Source organism: Ailuropoda melanoleuca, chromosome 14 (assembly GCF_002007445.2).
Source record: "Ailuropoda melanoleuca isolate Jingjing chromosome 14, ASM200744v2, whole genome shotgun sequence".
Classification (NCBI taxonomy): Eukaryota; Metazoa; Chordata; class Mammalia; order Carnivora; family Ursidae; genus Ailuropoda; species Ailuropoda melanoleuca.
The window spans coordinates 15,514,040-15,535,432 of NC_048231.1; the positions used below are offsets into that span (position 1 = coordinate 15,514,040).

Here is a 21,393-nt window from a genome sequence, read left to right on the forward strand (position 1 = left end):
GTCTCCTGAGGAGTGTGTGTAGAGTAAGGATAGAGTTTAAAGGACATTGAGCCTAGCCCCAAAGAATCTCAGTATCTAGGGGAGCCAACAGAAGAAAGACTAAATGGGTAGATGGAAAGTCAGGACAGTGCTGTCCCACAGAAGTGCAAAGAAGACTGTTTCTAGGAGGAGGGAGTGGTCATCTGTGTCACTACCATTGAGAGGTCGAGCAAGATAAAGACTGTGAGTTATCTTTTGCATTTACTGACATGTAGATTATTGTTGACCTTGGCAGGAGCAGTTTCATAGTGACTGAAGCCATATTGCATTGATTTGAGGAGTGATGGAAGGTGAGGAAATGGGGATGGTGAGTATAGACAACTCTTTCAAGAAGTATGACTGAAGGAGAGAGAGAGAGAATGAGGGCAGGAGCTGGAGGAAGAGGTGAAGTAAAGGAGCTTTATTTTTTAATTTTAATTTTTTTTAGATGAGACTAAGATTATCTGGTGACCTTAATTCCTGGAGTGGAATGTGAACCTCAAAAATATTGAAAATAAATGTTTTAAATAAGTCTAAAAAATGGAAGACCATTATTTTGCCAGATTTCTCCCCACCACTTGCTTTAGGAAGTAGGACATACCACATTTAGTGTTACAGGCATTTATGATAACCTGGATAGGAAAGGCAACCTTCCAAAATTAATCTCTAAAACATCTCTCTCTCTCTCTTTCTCTCTCCCTCTCTATCTCTCTCCCTTCCCGCCCCACCTCACACATTCTCTGCTTGGAAAATCATTTAGTACCTAGTTCATTACTGTACTGGTAGCAAGTGGTCAGTAAATGCTTGCCGAATAAATTAGCATCTTTTTGATAATGATATTTGTGACAAATAGTTCTTACATCCTTTTGAACTCTCTTCATTCAATTTCTTTTTGAATGTGACATATGCAGTGATTTTCCTCTACCTGTGGACTAACATCCCTTGTGAGATGGAGTTGTCTGATATGATGGCACAATCAGAAAAACTGGCTACTAGTTTGGCTTTGGCTTCATTAGGAAGTCCAGGCAGGTTTTATTCCTTTCTAAAATAGAACTAAATCACTTTTCTCTTGGGGTCACTGAGGACATGTCTGAATGATGGTCATTTGTAGAGCTTTAAAAATGGGCCGAAGCCTAGTCCTAGGACTGAACTAGATCTTGTTTCTGCTTATTGGGTTCATATGAAATAGAAATTGACCTACAGTGAATATTGTCAGCAAATCAACAAGTACTCGAGCTCCTAATAAGGTTCTTAACCTTAAGACTAGGTCTAAGACAAAGATGGGAAACATTGACAATAAGGTGGGTACATACAAATTGATCAAGAATCTAGATATGTACAGTTTTCATGTCTCTTGCCATTGGCTTCTAGTTTATGAAAGATGGTTTGCATCTTTGTATCTTTTAGTGATGCTTTCAAAGAAACTAAAAACAAGGGAAACTTTTAACTTCTACTTGAAAGAGACTGAGTTTATTAATTTTTTAAAGCTGAAAGATAAGCCTGTTGCTATTTTCATAAAATAGTGGAAGAAAATTGAAGATGTTTTAATAGTACATTATTGTCAACTATCTTGGTCAGTGTGCTGGGTTTTTTATGTTCAGTAGGAAAAGTAATTATATCTCTGGAGCTGATGTTTATGTACATGGTAATTAAAAACAGAATAGCCCAGTCATGACCCAGACTTCAAGATATAGGTAGTTAGATGGAATTTATTCCTCCCAATAATTTGGAGCAAGTTTCAGGTCGTAGAAATGAGTGGCCTGGAAGGGAAATCTTTAGTCGATCAATAACCATTAATTGATATTCTCCTGTGCTCTCGCACTATGCTTAAGCACCAGGTAGGATATAAAAAAAGCATGAGACAGCTCTCTCCCGAGAAAATTATATTCTGTGAGTAATAAAACAGATAATGAAACATTATATTTAGTGAGAAAAGAGTATATATTGTATATATTTTATGCATTTTGTTTGCATGTGGGAAACTGGAGAGGATGTACAATAAAATGTTAACAATATAGGAAATCCTGGTTATCCCAAAAAATAATGAATCCCAGCGAATCTAAGCAAAACGAATCCATTTAACACAGGTACCAAAAGTTTATTGTAAAAAGTAAAGGATTTGATTTGGGACACAATCTTAAAAAACAAAGCTCAAAATCATAAGGAATAGCTGAGTCTTAGAATGAACAAAGGATAGTGTTGATTTGGTTTCTGTACTATAATTTTTGTTATAATACCAACAAAATTATATGGCAGTATTATATATCATCTTTTATTTTGGTTTTGGATATATTGAAAAAGAAAGTGAGATTTATCAGTTTTCCTAGGGGCTATTTTCAACCTTTGATACTCACATCATTCTCTTTTGCAGTTCCTATTATAAAAAATATTTTGGTTGTTAACTGGCAGGACTTCTGCTGGATCCTCAGCTATCAGTAAGGGGTTCCAAAATTCTCTGCCATCACTTTCATAAAATCCTACGTCCTTATAATTGTAGTAGAAATACATGCTGTTGTTAATTATGGAAGTATAAAGGGTAGTACATGAGTGAGTATTTTAGTGTTATGACAACTTTTTTCCTCATGTACCCTTGTAACCGTAGGGAGTTATATAACGAATACTGGGAAAATGAAGGTCCTGTAGTTATGTCTGAGTGGTGAGATTTTTTATTGATTTTAATTAATTAGTTATTGCTTATTTGTACAGTCTATTCTCTTTATTTGAGGTATTTGTGTTCCATAAAGTTGGCAAGAACATTGAATTAGTGAATACTAAACCATTGCTCCCAGGGGAAATGCAGGGTTAGGTTCCTGTGAGCCTTTGGTTTGGTCTCATTTTCATCAGCCAGTTAATACACCTTGTTTTGTATGTGTTCCTGTTTAATAACACCTTATTTTATATACTTCGTTGATTCATTAACATTGAACTCACAGCCAACAGAGTAACAAATGTCTGAATGAAATTTATCTGACACACAGATTTTCTGTGTGAAACACATCACAGCTTTCTGCACTTAGGAACACTAGACAGCACACCACACCATGCTTGCAGCCATTTTAAACAGCAAAGGCACCAACAAAAAGCACAGAAATCTGAAAAATGTGGTCCTAAATAGACCATGAAAAGGACCCTTATTTACAGTATGAGAGCTAAACAAAAAGGCAGAGCATGGCCTTGTTCTACCACAGCAGGAAGTGTGCAAGTCAGGCAACTCAGATTTTTCAGTGCTCTATTACGCATGTCCGCAAATGACAGCCAAAGTTTCCTGAGTATTGATTTTGGAGTTAGAAATAAACTTTAGCAAGTAGGCATATTTGCAAATATAGAATCCATGAATAATGAGGATCAGCTGTATTTTCTAATTATTTCTGCATTAGACTTGTTATTGTTGTAACTTTTTTCAAGTGGAAGCACAAAACAAGCTTCAGAAAGTTAAATTACAGTATAATTTGGAGGACAAAGCCAAGACTTTTAAAATAAATAGTATTCTGAAACACAGTATATTCTCATTTATGTGTATGTAGCTGGCATACAACAGGTGTTTAAAAGAGGGAAGAACACTAGAGGAGAGAGAAGGCAGAGAAGAGACAGAACTGTTTGGTCATATTCATTAATTACAAGACCCCTTGGATAAACCCACACCAGCAGCTGAGAAAACTGAAGGGATTTCCTCTGAGCATTTATCAAAAAGACTGCTCTCGCTTTCAAAAGTATGTGTGTTAAAAGAGTAGAGAAGTATGTTGAATTAATATATATGGTTTAACTTAAATATATAAACTTGGGGAAGGAATTGAAAGATCTTGTTTACTTATTTGCCTTTCTCAGTCCAGCTTTACCTTTTCTTACATATAGACATGTGAACAGAAATACAAATGCAGGTCTCTGTCAACACCAAGTTGCAGATTTATAGGATTTTCAATTAAAGTCTTTTTTTTTTTTTTTTAGATTTTATTTATTTATTTGACAAAGAGAGAGAGAGAGACAGCCAGTGAAAGAGGGAACACAGGCAGGGGGAGTGGGAGAGTAAGAAGCAGGCTCATAGCGGAGGAGCCTGATGTGGGCTCGATCCCAGGACTCTGGGATCACGCCCTGAGCCGAAGGCAGACGCTTAACGACTGAGCCACCCCGGCGCCCCTTCAATTAAAATTCTTAAAAATGCCTTTTGTTGTAGGAACAGCAGCAGTATTGGTATCGGCAGCACCTGCTTAGTTTGCAGCAGAGGACAAAAGTGCATTTGCCAGGACACAAAAAAGGTCCTATCATAGCAAAGGATGCACCTGAGCCGGTAAAAGAAGAAGTTACTGTCCCCGCTACCAGTCAAGTACCAGAACCCTCTTCATCTGAGGAGCCCCCTCTACCACCACCTAATGAGGAGGTACCACCTCCTCTCCCACCTGAGGAACCCCAGGTAACCATAAAATTAATTACTTGGTGTTTAATGAATTATCTAGCTTTGTTTCTGATTCTTTTATGTATACCTTTGTCAAAATGGATATATGTTTTTATGTGGTTTTTTTTAAGTACATGTAAAATTCCAGTACGGTAAAATTAGACGAATGCCTGATCGAGTTTAGAAAAGACATTTTTCTGATGGTTGAAGTGAGTGAAGAATTAGACACTCTTCCGAATTGAGGCTCTGTAAGCACTAACAGGATGCCAGCGTGTTTTCACGTTGGCAGCACAGCGCAGTAGTTATGAGCTTCAGCTTCTGTTGTCAAACTGTGTTCAAGCGGTAGTCGAGGCACTGCCACTTGCTGGGGGCGGTGACTCTGTGCAAGTTAGTTAACCATTCTGTGCTGCAGTGTCCTCATCTGTAAAATGGGTATATTCAAAGAGTGGCTCTCTTAGAGCTGTCGAAGCATTCAGTGTGATAATCCTTGTCACTGAACATACTAACTGATAACGGGAAGTTCCCACTTTGGTCCAAAGGTATTTGTTCTCCCAAGAGCCTATGTGGAAACTTTATTGAGCCATAATGATGACATTGTAGTCTATTGGTTAAAAGTGGCTACTGTGAAAAAGAAAAAGATTTCTCCTAGAGTGCAAAGGACATAGCTGTAAACTGACTTTTTTGGGGAAATGGTTGCCCTGTTTAGGATGATTATTCCAATGAAGACTATGGAATTTATAAACTCCTTTGTGTTAGTATTCATGACCCACAGTGTAAGTAGAGCCAGGTGTTTTCTCTAAACATAAAAGAACTTTTCTTAGTCAGCCAGAGTTGTAGAGATTCTGGACTTTGTAATACAATACTTAATGAAATGTTCAGGTTTTTTGTTAACTTGGTTGCTGTTTTATTACTTACATACAAGCGTATTCTCTCTTCTGTCTTTAGTCCGAAGACCCGGAAGAGGACGCTAGGTTAAAGCAGCTGCAGGCTGCAGCCGCGCACTGGCAGCAGCACCAGCAACACCGGGTTGGCTTCCAGTATCAGGGAATAATGCAGAAGCACACGCAGTTACAGCAGATCCTGCAGCAGTACCAGCAGCTCATACAGCAGCCGCCACATATGCAGGCAAGTGCTTCCTCAGCCGGCACGTGGGAAGTTGCCCCAGGTCACTTAAAGGACTTGTCATTCCTGAAAGAGGTTTAAATGTGCAGAAGGAGAGAAATTAAATTAGACGTTTCCAAGGGGGTTCCAAATAGTTCTCTGGCACCTCACCAGGGACTTGGGAAGTACAGCTTTATGAAAATGCTCTTGGGGTGGGGCAGGTAGAGTGGAGTCTTCTGGTCATGTCAGTCCAGGCAGGTGCTAGAGGACCATTGCTAAGGTTTTAAGAACCAGAGATTCTTACCATGTGGGTTCAAGTTACCTACAAATCACTTCAGTGACTGACAAGCAAAAATCCACCGAAAAAGTCACAGCAACCACTACAGAAACCTAAGGAAATGCACCACAAAAGAAACTTGTTCTTCTTGTATCTTGAAGACACAAACTTGTGTCTGTATGTCTGTAGGAATAGATCATTTTTCAAATCCTTAAAGTGATCCATGGTAATATGAAAAACTTGAAAAATAATTATTGCTGAGATAGGTATCTGCTTGTGTTCAGTTGGTTTCTCCAACTCTGTGATAACTTACAGAAATGAGTCAAAGGAAGAAAGAATTATCATCCTTAAGGAGATGTAACAAGTTTATCCTTACTAGCCTCCCAAAATCTTTAGTGTTTTCATTCCCTAAGACTACAAATGCTCTTGATTCATTAATATTTTAACTTGTGATTAGTTCTCTTATATGAATGTCTTGAAATAATTGTCACCCCTTTGTTTGTAGACCATGTCTGTAGACGTGCAGCTGCGGCATTATGAGATGCAGCAGCAACAGTTTCAACATCTCTACCAAGAATGGGAGCGGGAGTTTCAGCTGTGGGAGGAGCAGCTCCATTCTTATCCTCATAAAGATCAGCTTCAGGAGTATGAGAAGCAGTGGAAAACATGGCAGGGACATATGAAAGCGACTCAGACCTATCTCCAGGAGAAAGTCAATTCATTTCAGAACATGAAGAACCAGTATATGGGGAACATGTCAATGCCACCTCCTTTTGTTCCGTATTCTCAGATGCCTCCACCTCTACCAACAATGCCCCCTCCGGTATTGCCTCCATCATTGCCACCACCCGTGATGCCCCCTGCCCTGCCTGCTTCAGTGCCACCGCCTGGCATGCCCCCACCTGTGATGCCACCTTCTTTACCAACCTCTGTGCCCCCGCCTGTGATGCCTCCATCTCTCTCTTCTGCAGGGCCACCCCCGGTTCTTCCCCCACCTTCCCTCTCTTCTGCAGGGCCACCCCCGGTTCTTCCCCCACCATCTCTCTCCTCAGCGGCGCCTCCACCTGTCCTGCCCCTCCCACCATTGTCTTTAGCCACACCTCCTCCAGGATTACCTCCCCCTGGGGTTCCACAAGGGATACCTCCTCAGTTAGCAACAGCTCCAGTCCCACCAGGCTCCAGTTCTCAGAGTTCACAGGTTCCAGAGAAACCTAGACCAGCACTGCTTCCCACTCCTGTGTCTTTTGGTTCAGCCCCACCCTCAACCTACCATCCTCCATTGCAATCAGCTGTTAGCCCATCAGAACAAGTGAATTCTAAAGCCCCTCTGAGCAAGTCTACTCTGCCATATAGTTCATTCTCATCTGAGCAAGGACTTGGGGAGTCTTCAGCTGCTCCATCTCAGCCAATCACTGGAGTCAAGGACATGCCAGTGAGGTCAGGTGGACTGCTTCCAGATCCTCCTAGAAGCAGTTACTTGGAAGGCCCAAGAGGCCCAAGGTAGGTCTGCCTTTGTTTGGTTGGTTGGTTTGGTTTGGCTTTTTTGTTGATGTAGGCTGAGTAGGCCTCGATGGTATAAAAAGCTTTATTTACATGATTTTTATGTTCTCTTTGTACTTTTATATACATTCCTGGTTTACAGTTAATAATGTTAGTGTTGTTCACTTTTTTTTAAATTTTTTTAAATTTTTTTTTTAAAGATTTTATTTATTTGACAGAGATAGAGACAGCCAGCGAGAGAGGGAACACAAGCAGGGGGAGTGGGAGAGGAAGAAGCAGGCTCACAGCGGAGGAGCCCGATGTGGGGCTCGATCCCTTAACGCTGGGATCACGCCCTGAGCCGAAGGCAGACGCCTAACCGCTGTGCCACCCAGGCGCCCCAGTGTTGTTCACTTATTAGACACGACATAATAAAATCCAGAAGTAGTAACATGCCCCCATTTCTTTGATGTCACTGCTTTTATCCTTTATGTAGAGATTATAGTCCAGGATGAATGTCCTGTTTTAGAGAAATGCTTATCAATTTCTTACTGACTTTTTAGCTTCAAAAGTAATATTTATTAAATTTTATCTTTTTTGTTTTTTTTCTCTTAATTTGACAAATAACTGAATTGGTAAGTTCTTTTTGTTAGATAATATGCCAGCTGTTCGAGATAAAGATGAATAAGCCAGTATTCTAGTGAGATAGGCAACAAAATTTAGTATAAGGGTAAATAGGACTTTTATCCATTTGTTCAGCAAATATTTATTCCTGCTCTGTGCTTATAGCGGTGAATATAACAGAGCAGACAAAATCCCTACCCCATGGAGCTTATTTCCTGTATATTTCCCTCAATTTGGGAGCTCTTTTCCTTTTGTCTGAGCCACATTTTTATTTCGAAAAGCATACAGAAAAATTTACTAGTAGTCTAAGTTGTTGTTGTTTCTTTTTTTTTGCTTTGCTTTTTAAAAAGTGTTAAATTCATTTTTCCAAGTTTGTAAAAGTATATTCCCCCCCCCACCCCGGTTGACCTAAATGTTGATTTTCCTACAGAGAAACCTTATCAATCACATTTTTTTCCCGTTGGAAATTGTGATAGAAATACATACTCCTTATATTAAATTTAGATTGTACAGAAAAATATTTTAAAAAGTGAAAGTCACCTAATTCCACAACCTAGAGATAATAATTTAAAAAATACATGTCGTAAAAAATGAGATCATACTCAGCATATTATCTTGTAAACTTGCTTTTTCCACTCGTCAGTACATTGGTTAGTTTTCCATCTCAGTGTCAATGTATCTATAGTATCATTTTTAATTTAACCTTAATTTTGACTTTTGGAAACAAAATATACTTTTTACTTGTTCCCCAAATTTATAACTCTGAAAACAGCATGGCACGAAACTCCACCATCTTATAAGGTGTTGACAGTTCTCTAGAAAGTTTATTTCTTGCATTGAACCAAATGTGTTGCTATAACTTCTACCTGTTGATTCTAGAGATGCCTCTGTGGCAACACATAATTAACATGAATTCCTCTGGGTGCCAGAAGCCTTGCCAGAGGCTTTACATATGTTATCTCATAGAGTCCTTTCAGCAACCTGTGAACTAGGCTAGTTCATACCCTGCATTTACCCTTTACAGACTGGGGCTGAGAGGTTTGAGTAACTTGCTCAGCATCTTACAACTGGGAGAGTAGAGCCTGTCCATACCCAGTGGGAGCAGAGTCCCGGGGGTCCCCAGAGCAAAAGCATTAGTTAAGCACTGTGTTTAATGCCTTGATTCAGCGATACTCATACTGTCAGTGATTACAAGTGCATTTTGTAGTCTTAATTTATTTGGCATGTGTAACTTATTAGAATTCCTACTTATCTTTTGGATTAAGCATTGCCTTTTAGATCTGGTGACTAATTTGCTATCAGAAAAGTACATGTTTAACACCTTGTGAAACATAGATTTCCTGCTCCCTTTTTTTCTGTCATTTTAATGTGTTCTGTCTTTTGCCTACCAAATCTTGTTGTAAATTTAGGACCTATTTTAAGTTTTTTCTTACCTTAGGGTGCAGTTAATAATTTCACTGCTAGGAGGATCTTAGCAATTATCTAGTGCAATATCCCCTCTATTGCAACTCATATTTGTGTTGCATTTTAGTTTGTCATCCTGGGTCTTGCACATATTACCTTATTATTTCTCCATGATCTCATGAAGTAAACATATAAGGGAAGCTGAGATTTGGAGAGGTTCTAAATAGATACCCCAGATGACATTGCTAGTAAATGATTGAGATGGAATTAGAATCCAAGGCCTTCTGATCCACTTTTTTCTTTTAAAGATTTATCTATTTATTTTGAGAGAGCGAGCGAGAATGAGCATGTGTGAGTGGTGGGGGTGGGGTGGAGGCGTAGAGGGAGAGGGAGGGAGAGTCCCAAGCCAACTCTGGCTGAGCATGGAGCCCAATGTGGGGCTCTGCCTCACGACCCTGAGATCACAACCTGAGCCAAAACCAAGAGTCACACACTCAACTGACTGTACCACCCAGATGCCCTAATCCACCTTTGAGTTCATTTTACTTCATGTGACAGGTCTTTGATGGCCTCTGGTTGAACACTGGCACTGTGATAAGGAATACCACCGTATAAGGTGTTGGCAGTTTTCTGGAAAGTTTATTTGTGTTGAACCTAAATGTGTTGCTATCACTTCTGCCTGTTGATTCTAGATCTGCCTCTGTGGTGTAACACATAATGAATTATCCTGTCCCCCTTCGATAGCATATCCCTACAGTTCTTTAAACACTGCCCTCTTGTCTCCTCCATCTTGCCTTACCTGCTTTTCTCTGCCATCACAGAAACCCAGATTCTTCTTTTCTTTTCACACTAACATTGGTTTTAGCCTCCTCCTGCTACATTGCTCATTGTCTTGCAAAGGGCCTTGGATTTGTCAGTCTCCTTCAGAATGAACACTTACTTCAGATGTAGGGAACCATAGAACCTGTTACCAGCTTTGTTATAAATAATGTACATGTGTAGCTGAACAAATTGCTTTTTTTGGTCAGCGCTCTCACAGTGTTGACTCATGTTGAGCTTAACATCAATTTGGCTTCCCTGGTCTTTTTCCTATTAGATGTTACTAAGCCGCCAAGTCTCTCTCATCCTGAACTTACGTAGTTGTTTTTTATTTTGTTTTGTTTTTCTCTTTTTCTAGTTAGGTTTGGACCAATGTTTTAGTCTGCTGAAATCTTAATAAATGTTGATTATATTGCTTTTAGATATAGGTTGTTCCTCTCCAGCTTTTTCACCTGCAACTTTGATAAGGATGGCTTTTTTTGCTTTTGAATTGGATCCTGCTCACGTTATCTACCCTGTTTTTAAAACCTTTCCCCAATCTAGCTTATGTCATTTCCACTTCTCTTACCCTTCTACTTCTTTTGCTCACTTAGCTCATATTGAGTATAGTTTGTGACTGTTGCCCAGGCATGGTTCTTTTTCCTCCTGTGTAACTAGGCAAAAAAAAAAAAAAAAAAAAACCAGCAGGAAGCTGGTAAGTGAGTGAAAGAGACTGAGGTAGGAATAATCCACAACTGTCAAGGAAACTTGTGAATTTTTCTCACTAGTTGAATTCAGAGTTTTCTATAAATGTAACTGATACAGTAAGCTACTCTGTTTTGTTTTTTAAACAAAGCTGGTTAGAAAAACAAGAATGGAGAATACAGATAACTGACTTACCAATAACACACTATTAAAATAAAGTAATGTAAATTACTTTGAGTTTCTGCAAAATCAGATTTAGGCCGCTTTCTAAAAACTGTTGAGTTTTCCAAAAAGTCAAGTGATAGAACTGCATCGTGTGTAAATACCACACTATGGAGCATCTGGAGTAACTGTTTCGAAATTGTGTGTATATATGTGTATCATTTGATTCATCAGGTCTTCTAGAAGACTACCACTGCTCTAATAAACTATTAGGTCAGTGGATGTTGGTTTCCCAGAACCTTTTATTTTTCAGTCATAAAATTTATTTATTAAAGGGTAATATGCAGAGACGTGCACAATCCTGAGTGTATAGCTTAGTGATTTTTCACAAAGTAAACACACTCATGTTATCACTACTGAGGTCAAGACATAAAGATTAGTAGTGTCTGAGAAGTCCTCATGCCCCTTCCCATTTTCCCTCACCCCAGCTATAACTCCAAGATAACCACTATACTGACTTTTTATACCATAGATTAGTTTTGCCTGTTTTTGAAGTTTATATAAATGGAATCCTACTGTATGTACTCTTTTGAGTCTGGCGTCTTTCCCTTGACATTATGTTATTGTGAGATTCGTCCCTGGTGTGCGTAGCTGCAGTTTGTTCATTCCCGTTTCTTTGCAGTATTCTATTGTGTGAATATATCACAATCTGCCTATCTATTCTAATATTGATGGCCATTTAAGTTTTTTGGTTATTATGAAGAACACTGCTTTGTGTCTTTTTGGCGCTGTAGTGTCCCTTTAGAGGTGTGTGTGTTTGTGTGTGTGTATTTAATTTTGTTTAGAGATATACCAACAATTGGAACTGCTTGATTGGGGGGTATGTATGGTTCTACTTTGATAGATGTTGTCAAACAGTTTTCCGAAGTGATTGTGTCCATTTACATTTGCACCAGCAGTTTTTTTGTATCCTCATCAACAGTTGGTATTATTAAATTTTTAAATTTTAGCAATCTTGGTGGATGTCTAGTGGTATTGTAGCATGGCTTTAATTTGTATTTCCCTGATGACAAATGAGGTTAACTTCTCTTTCCATATGATTATTGTTAAGTTGAATTTCCTCTTTTATGAAGTGCTGATTGAAGTCTTTTCTCAGTTTTTCTATTGGGTTATGTATTTTTCTTACTGATTTGTAGGAGTTCCTTATGAATACTAGATATCATCCTGTGTCTAGATTGTCTCAACTATCTCTCACTCTGCAGCCCTTTGTCTTTCTTATCCTCAGTATACCAAAAAAGTATCATATAGATCCAGTGGACCCTTTTTACTTTTTACATTTTATTTTATTTATTTATTTATTTTTTTTAAAGATTTTTATTTTATTTATTCAACAGAGATAGAGACAGCCAGCGAGAGAGGGAACACAAGCAGGGGGAGTGGGAGAGGAAGAAGCAGGCTCATAGTGGAGGAGCCTGATGTGGGGCTCGATCCCATAACGCCGGGATCACGCCCTGAGCCGAAGGCAGACGCTTAACCGCTGTGCCACCCAGGCGCCCCTACTTTTTACATTTTAAAGTAATTTTACAAATAATTTACAGATAATAATTAACAATAAAGGGATAGTGAAAAACAACTTATTAGAAATTTTTATAAAAATTTTACAAGAGCAAAACTCTGCATTGAGTGAATTTTGGCACATAAACGTAAACATAAAAGATAAAATAATCCTGTCACATGTTCTTCTGGCAAAGCAGAATGGTCCAGGTTCTTGGCACAAAATATTATGTGATGACACCCTTCCAGTTTAATAACTACGTGGATGATAGTACATTTCCTTTCTGTCCTTAGAAATATATTGTTCACTCATTGAATCTTGAGTTTGAGAATATTAATCTAGGGTACTGTCATCTGAAGACTTACAGTTGGAGATTTTACTGATATGATCGGATTCATACCTTTCTTAGATCCTAGAGTGTTTCTGTCTCTGTGTCTATTTTTTGATATTGACACAGCTTTCCCTCTCACTTTTCTTTGCCATTCTAGTCAGGAAATGAAAATTTCTAAATTCCCGAAGTGTTCAATGAAGCCTAAAAGTAGGCTGTAATATTTTGGGCAATAAAAAGTGGGGTGAGGTGACAGCTGTTTCCACCTTTGCTTCATCCTTTAAGCGAATCCATCATTCCTTCATTATCTTTGTATTTTAATCTCCTTTGGCATAGTTAGGGATAATTGATAAGTAATGATGAGTAAGTAATGAATTCTAGGATAAGGAAATTGCAGAATGTTTTAAGATACAGAAAGAAAATCACTTAGGATCCCATAATGTATCTTAAATTTATGAAAGGATCTAATGGACCATATAGTAATTGCACGAAAATGTAAGTTTTATTCTCTTTTTTAAGAGGTAAATTTTCTCTTTGTTCTTGGGAAAGCCTATAAGAAAAAAGTCAGGAAATAGCAGTCGTCATAACAGAACTGTTTATTTTTATTTTTTTAAGTGTTTATTTAAATTCCAGTTAATTAACATACAGTGTAATATTAGTTTCAGGTCTTACAATAACGGTGATTCAACACTTCCATACAACACCCAGTACTTATCACAGCAAGTGCACTTCCTAATCCCTATCACCTGTTTAACCCATCTCCCCCCATCCACCTCCCCTCTGGTAACCATCAGTTTGTTCTCTATAATTTAGAATCTGTTTTGGGGGCGGGGGGCACCTGACTGGCTCAGCTGGTAGAGCATGGGACTCTTGATCTCGAGGTTAAGAGTTCAAGCTCCATGTTGGGCATAGAGCCTACTTAAAAAAAAAAAAAAGAGTCTGTCTTGGCTTGTCTATTTTTTCCCCTTTCTCATTTGTTTTGTTTCTTAAATTCCACATATGAGTGAAATCATATGGTATTTGTCTTTCTGACATTTCGCTTAGCATAATACTCTCTACCTCCATCCACATTGTTGCAAATGGCAAGATTTCATTCCTTTTTATGGCTGAGTAATATTCCATTATACACACACACACGTATATGTATATATACAAACACACACCCCACACACCCATCTTCTTTATCCATTCCTCAGTTGATAGGCACTTGGGCTGTTTCCATAATTTGGCTATTGTAGACAATGCTGCTATAAACACTAGGGTGCATATCTCCTTTTGAATTAGTACTTTTGTATTCTTTGGGTAAATACCTAATAGTGCAGTTGATGGATCAAAGGGTAGTTGTCTTTTTAACTTTTTGAGGAACCTCCATACTGTCATCCTTAGTGGCTATACCAGTTTGTGTTCCAACACCAACGGTGCAAGAGGGTTCCCCTTTCTCCACATCCTCACCAACAGCTGTTGTTTCTTGTGTTTTTGATTTTAGCTATTGTCACAGATGTGAGTGTAATAGACTGTCTAAAACAAAAAACAAAGCAAAACAGTTCTAAAATTAAGATCCAGTGAACCCAGAGGAACCTCAAAGGTTAACGGTGTCTTTTGATTAATAGAAATTACTGATTTTTTAAAAAGATTTTACTTATTTATTTGACAGAGAGAGAGACAGCCAGCGAGAGACGGAACACAAGCTGGGGGAGTGGGAGAGGGAGAAGCAGGCTCCCAGCGGAGCAGGGAGCCTGTTGCCAGGGTTGATTCCAGGACCCTGGCATCACGCCCTGAGCCAAAGGCAGACGCTTAACAACTGAGCCACCCAGGCGCCCCTAGAAATTATTGATCTTAATTTAGTAGTCTAATTTATTGATCTTTTCCTTCATGGTTAGTGCTTTTTTGTGTCCTGTTTAAGAAATCTTTGTTTACCCCAAGGCCATAAATATATTATCCTATTTTATCTTCTTTTATTGTTTTACCTTTTATTTTTAAGTCAACAATCTATATAGATTTGATTGTTAATGTATGGTATGAGGTAGGGGTCATGGTTTATTATTTTTCATATGGCTGTCTAGTTGACCCCAGCGCCATTTATTGAAAAAGTCATCTTGTCCTTACTACTTTGGTAGTATCTCCTTCATCATGAGTCAAATGACTATACGTGTGAATTTGTTTCTGGGCTGTCTTTGTCTATCCCTGCACCAGTGTCCTGTTTTAATTACTGTAGCTTTGGTAATAAATTTTGATATCTCATAGTGTAAGTCCTCCAATTCTTTGTTTCTAGATCAGAGGTTGGCAATCTTTCTCTGTGAAGGACCAGATGGTAAATATTTTTAGGCTTTGTAGGCCGTGTTTGGTTTCTGTCAAATATTTTTCTTTCTTCCTTTTTTTTTTCACCTTTAAAAATGTAAAAAATCACTCTTAACTGGATTTGGCCCATGGGCCGTAGTTGACTGACCCCGGATCTAGATCGACTTGACTATTCTTGGTTCTCTCTGTTTCCCATGTAATGCTTAGAATCAGCTTGTCAGTTTTCAGAAGCCTGCTGGAATTTTGATGAGTGTTGCATAGAATCTATTGATCATTTTGCGGAAGAATTGACATCTTTGTATTATCTCGGCTTCTGATCTGTCACATGTACTTTTTGATTGGTTTTGGGATTGAAATTGTGGACCTCTTCCACTCTGTACCTGTCTTAGTAGAATTAGCAAGGGATTATAAACACTTCATAATTTTACTCTCTGCTTTCATTTGTCATGGTTGTTCCTGTTTATAGAGATTACTCTCGGGAATTTTGATTTTAGAATCTTGGTTATACATATTAGAAAATAATTAGAAGAATTATCTTACATGAAAACTAACTTATCTCACATGAAAACTAAAAGGGTGGGAATTTGATTTCAGAATTTAATATTTTGTAATTCCCATGGCAGCTGATTTGAGTATGTTTATGTAACTGTTGTAACAATAAGATGTTATCTCGTTTAAGGGTATTTGTATTTCTGCATACCTCTTAAGTTTTTATACCCAATTTGGAGTCTTTTTATGTCAAATCTTAAAAGTTTTATACATACCTCTAATGGTTTCATACCTAGTTTTAGGGTTTTTACTTTTTAGAAGCTTATGAAATGCCTAACTGTACAAATTTTTCTAAATATTTAAACACCAAATATTTGTTTTTCTTTTCATCTAATCAATGGGCAATGCATGTGTTTTTGTGATTGTATTTAGTGAATATATGCTATGTTTGTACTTTATTTCAAATGTTTCTAAATGTTAAAAAGGTCATAGCATTTCATTGTATTGATGTAAACATGACTTATTTTTGTGCATACTTTTAAATTGAGTATCTCTTAATATATTTCTTCCAAAGGCTTAAACATTCTTTACTTTTATAAATACAAAAGGTTTTCATAGTCTAACATTGTTATATCCTTGAACTTTGAAAATTTGAAGGTGCAGTGTTGATAAATAATTGCCATTTACATGTAGTGTTGAAAGTATATTTCAATTGCTTTAACATTTTCTCCCCCCACAAATAAAAATAAAATGATGACCCTTGGCTGTTGATCAGCAATTTAATCTGAAAGCACAGCGCCCTACCCTTTCATGGAAACCACATCTTGTATGTGCAGGCACGAGGCTTGTGGTAATGAGTTCATTAACTTTTACAGCCTTGCCACTGTGTCCTGTTCTTGCTTATCTGTGCATCTTCTAGTGCCTCTTGCTTCCTTCATCCTTTCCTCTGGCCTTGGCACATGCGCTTCTCTTTGTCTGGAATCCCTTTCCTATCAGTTTTTGCTTTACCAATTCCTATTTTTCCTGCCCTAGGGGGCAGGGAGCGCTTCAGTAATTATGTGTTGAGATCCCTCAGTGAGTCAAACAGTGGGGATACCTCCGTGAACAAGGCCAACATGTCCCATTTTATCGAATTGTGTTCTAATTGTTGATTTACTTGCCTCACTCTTCCCCTGGATTGTGAACTCCTTAAGTATCCATTTATTTCCAGCACTAACATAGTACCTGACAGATATTCAGTCACTGTTGTTTATGCCAGGATGTCTCAGTTATAAAATTCTGAAGGCATTCACAGTTTGGTTAGCGAGGCAATTCGTCTGTATTCAGATTTGTTTATAATACTAGGTGACAAGCGGACAAGCATTCTTACTGATTCTCATACCTTGTGGCGGATCGTCTTCTCTTACCACTTACACGAACTAATGATTGCTGAATCAAATACAAAGCTGATGGCTTTACACAATTTTAGTGATCTAAGGTGTTCTTCAAGGCACTTTGAATTAATAAATGTAACTTCACCTAAACCCTCACAAGCCCTGAAACAGTATCATAAGTAGGTAAATAAGTAAATAAGTGGCCTCCATCCTGAGCATTGCAGTGTATCCTTTGACAAGTCTCCGGTCAGCTCCTTGCCCTTTGCCCAACAATGCCTGTGCCAAGCCTTCACCACTTTGCAGGGACCAGCTGCACTAGTGCTGCTTTCTTTGTCTCCGCAAACGTTTTTATTTTGCTTTGTATCTTTATTTCAGCTTCCTGCCTCCCAGAGAAAATCAAGGCTTTCTGGCCCAGTGAAATTCACTTCTTGCCCGTCTGTTTCCCTTACCTTACTATCATCTTTCTTCTTCTAGCCACAGAAGAAGCCCTTCTTTCTCCTGGTTGGGGCTAATCTCTCTGTGCCCCTTAAAGAAATTCATTTTACATTTTTATCAAAGTGGTACATCCAGATAGTTTTTAAATCAGGAAAGACAGCCAGCCTAGATGTGTTTTCTAATGACATCTTTTAATTCTTTAACTGTTTCTTTTGGTAGTTAACTTTCCTATTACTAAATAATATGTTCCTGCTTTCTTGACTTAGACATTTTAGATGCTATATATTTACTTACAGGTCTGATAAAGACTTGTTTCTTACATTATTCTAACCCCATCTGTCTAATATATTTATATCACTGTTTTTAGATAAGTAAACCATGTTTGCTGTAGAGATAGGCAGTGTGTTATAATTATATTTTCTTTTATATTGTCTTCTTGAAAAATGTTTAAAATAATCCTCCAATCCCAGTCTCAAAAACACCAGCTCTTTTTCCCCTGAGGAGATCTCTCTCCCAAATTTATGTATCTTCTTGCTTTTCACCTGGGCAGGTTGGGTGGTTGGTTCCTCAAAAGATCTGCCATATGGCTGTTACTCCAGTATTTCCCTTGACTATCAGCCTGGATTGGATTCACTGTTTACTGAACCTCCTGGCTTCCTGTTTGTGGTTTAGTGCCTCTTTTTCCCAGAGTGCATGCTCAAGTAACTTACTAAGAAATCACGGGTTGGAGGTAGGTACATTTTCTGAGTCCTGTGTGTCTGAAAATGTTTTTATTCTAACTTCACACTTGATTAATAATTTGGATATAGAATTTGAAGTTGAGCATTAAAAATTTTTTAATTTATTTAAACTAAAAACAAAATTAGTTCACCCATTTCTCCCATATCCCACCCCTGCCTCTGGCAGCCACTAGCCTGTTCTCTGTATCTATGAGCTTGGTTTTTTTCTATCTATCTATCTATCTATCTATCTATCTATCTATCTATCTATCTATCATCTATTTATTTATTTTTACATTACAAATATAAGAGAGATAATACACTATTTGCCTGACTTATTTCACTTAGCACAATGCCCTTGAGCTTTATTCATGTGTCACAAGTGGCAAGATTTCATTCTTTTTTATGGCTGAATAATATTCAGTTCAATATTCAATTTCTTTATCCATTCTTGCATCGATGGACACTGAGGTTGTTTCCATATTTTGGCTATTGTGAATAATGCTGCCGTGAACATGGGATTGCATATATCTTTTCAAGTTAGTTTTTTTGTTTTCTTCAGATACAAATACCCAGAAGTGGAATTGATGTGTCATATGGTAGTTCTACTTTTAATTTTTTGAGTAGCCTTCATACCGTTTTCCCTGTGGCCCCACCAACTTACATTCCCACCAACTGTGTATAAGAGTTATCTTTTTTCCGCATCCTTGCCAACACTTGTTATTTCTAATCTTTTTGAGCCTAGCCATTCTAACAGGTGTGGAGTACTATCTCATCGTGGTTTTGATTTGCATTTCCTTAATGATTAATGATGTAGAACGTCTTTTCATGTACTTACTGGCCGTCTGTATGTCTTTGGAAGAATATCAGTTCAGATCTTCTGCCCATTTTTATCAGGTTGTCTGTATTTTTGCTAGAGTTGTATGAGTTCTTTATTTTGGATGTTAGCCCCTTATCCGATATAATATTTGCAGTATTTTCTCCCAATCAGTAAGTTGCCTTTTTGTTTTATTGATGGTTTTCCTTGCTGTATAGAAGCCTGGTAGTTTAATGTGTTCCTGCTTATTTTTGATTTTTGCTTTTAATATCAGATTCAAAAAATCATTGCCAAGACCTACGTCAAGGAGCTTACCACTTATGTTTTTTTCTAAAAGTTTTATGGTTTGGGGTCTTACTTCCAAGTCTTTAATCCATTTTGAGGTAGTTTTTGTCTGTACTGTGAGATAGCATTGTAGTTGCATTCTTCTGTATATGCCGTTTGATTTTCCCAGGGTTATTTATTGAAGAGACTGTCCTTTCTCCATTGTATATTCTTGGCTCCTTTGTCATAAAGTAATTGACCATATATGTTCAGGTTTATTTGGGGGCTCTCTGTTCTGTTCCATTGATCTGTGTGTCTGTTTTTATGCCAGTACCAAACTGTTTAATACCATTTATGTACTACATACTGAAGTTGAACATAATTCTTCCTCAAGGTTTTAGGGTCATCATTCTGTTTTCTTCTGTCACTTACGATAGGTGCTATACTATTCTGATTCTTTTCCTTTTTAGGTGAATTCTCCCTATTGTCAGAAACTATTGCCCCCCCTGGTATTCTAAAGGTTCATAGTCAGTTTTGTTTTGTTTTGTTTTTACTAATTATACTCTGTACTTAGTGAGCTAGGCCCTTTCTGTCTGGAGATTAGAGTCTCTTAACTCTTAAATCTTTATGCCATTTCTTCATTAATTTTTTTTCTTGTTTTCTGTTTTTCTCTTACTGGAACGCCTCATTAATAGGTTTTTGGACCTGCTAGATTGATTATATTCGTCTCTTTTCTCTTTCATTTGGTTATACTTTCTAAGATACTAATCCTTTTATTGCATCTTATTTGGAGAATTTTTTAAAAATTTGTGTAATTCTTTTGGTTCTGATCCTTTTTTATATGTAGCAAATTGATTAATAGCTATAGTATCTTTAAGAATCTCTGAGAATATTATTTGGTGTTTTTTTTTTAAGTGCTCTTCTGTTTTGCATTATCTCTGTGTTCTCCAGATTTGTGACCTTACTTACCTTTGGTCTCTTCCTTTCGTTTTGGAGACATTCTGCAAAATCTAGACATTAGAATAAATTAAGTATCCATTTATATTTAAGAGTGGGGGACACAGACAAACTAATTGGAAACTCTGTGCATATGGGGGGCTTATCAGCTATTGTTGCTCCCACTCAGAAATTCAGGCTTTGTTTTTGGTGATAGGGCAAAGAACTGTCTGCTAATGTTAGAGGACCCTCAGATTCAAGAATTTAGGGATATTCAGCCTAAAGAAAGTCTGGTGATGGTTCTGAATATAGATTTTAATTTACATATTTGTAGCCCCCAAATCTTATTCCTGTCTTTCATGGTATCTGAGAATTTTGACTCTCTGGGTTTCTGTGGGCAAACCAGCCCCATTTTTATTGTGTCCCCTTCTACTACCAGCATTCTAAACTGCAGCTTCTTCTTGCTCCATGTGTTACCACTCATGTTTGCTCTTTGTCTTCCAGATTTTAAAACAAAATTCCCATCGCTGGTGGTCCCCTTTCTGGTTATAATGCGTTTATGTATATTGAAATTCCTTGTGATGACTGTGTGGTGTCAGTTTGGCTAGGCTGCAGTACCTTTCCCAGAGCTCCCTTATATGTTTCTGATTAGGGTGGGTCACAAGGGAGATTTTTGCATCTGACATGAAATATTTACCCCTGGACAACTGAAAAAAGATTCTTACCTATCCCCCCAAAAAGGATATAAAGTCCCTTTTTGTCTTGAGAGAAATCTTCATTCTTCTGGCTGGTTCACAGTCTCTCTTTGATACTCCGTATTTAAACTCTGAGATATAAAATTAACTATTATTGATACATCTTATGTTAGATGATAAAGAAGAAAAATCAACCAAAGATATTTGACTAATACATACGTATATATTTAAACATACCAAATTAAGGTCATAAAGTGTTACAGTCCTTTCTGCAACTGCTCATGTAACCATAGTTAGTATTTATAATTACTTTCCTTCTTCCACCACCCATTTTATAGTCCCTTTGTTCTCAGCATGCACCTCAGGTGGTCCTGGTTTTTTGCCTGGTGGAGTGACCCAAACCTTCATTCTTAAAGGGTCTGGGCTGTTGACGGTCCTGTCTGAATTGAGTTATTGTAATTTTTTACTGTCTTTAATCACAGGACATGGAAGTGCTAAGAGGTGTTCTAGAGGGTCTCCATTCCAG

The 21,393-nt window shown here is 37.8% G+C and overlaps 1 protein-coding gene across 3 annotated transcripts in view; it reads left to right on the forward strand.

Annotated features, from left to right (window-relative positions):
- Window positions 1-21,393, forward strand: part of YLPM1 (YLP motif containing 1) — a 74,643-nt gene that overhangs the window by 5,959 nt on the left and 47,291 nt on the right. For all 3 annotated transcript variants that reach the window (XR_004620496.1, XM_011219052.3, XM_034643296.1), the window contains exons 2-4: window positions 4,190-4,426; window positions 5,354-5,533; window positions 6,292-7,286. Coding sequence is in view for 2 of the 3 variants with exons in the window: in XM_011219052.3 (XP_011217354.2) it covers window positions 4,190-4,426; window positions 5,354-5,533; window positions 6,292-7,286 (1,412 nt within the window). In the remaining variant the exon portion in view is untranslated. The remainder of the gene's footprint in view (window positions 1-4,189; window positions 4,427-5,353; window positions 5,534-6,291; window positions 7,287-21,393) is intronic.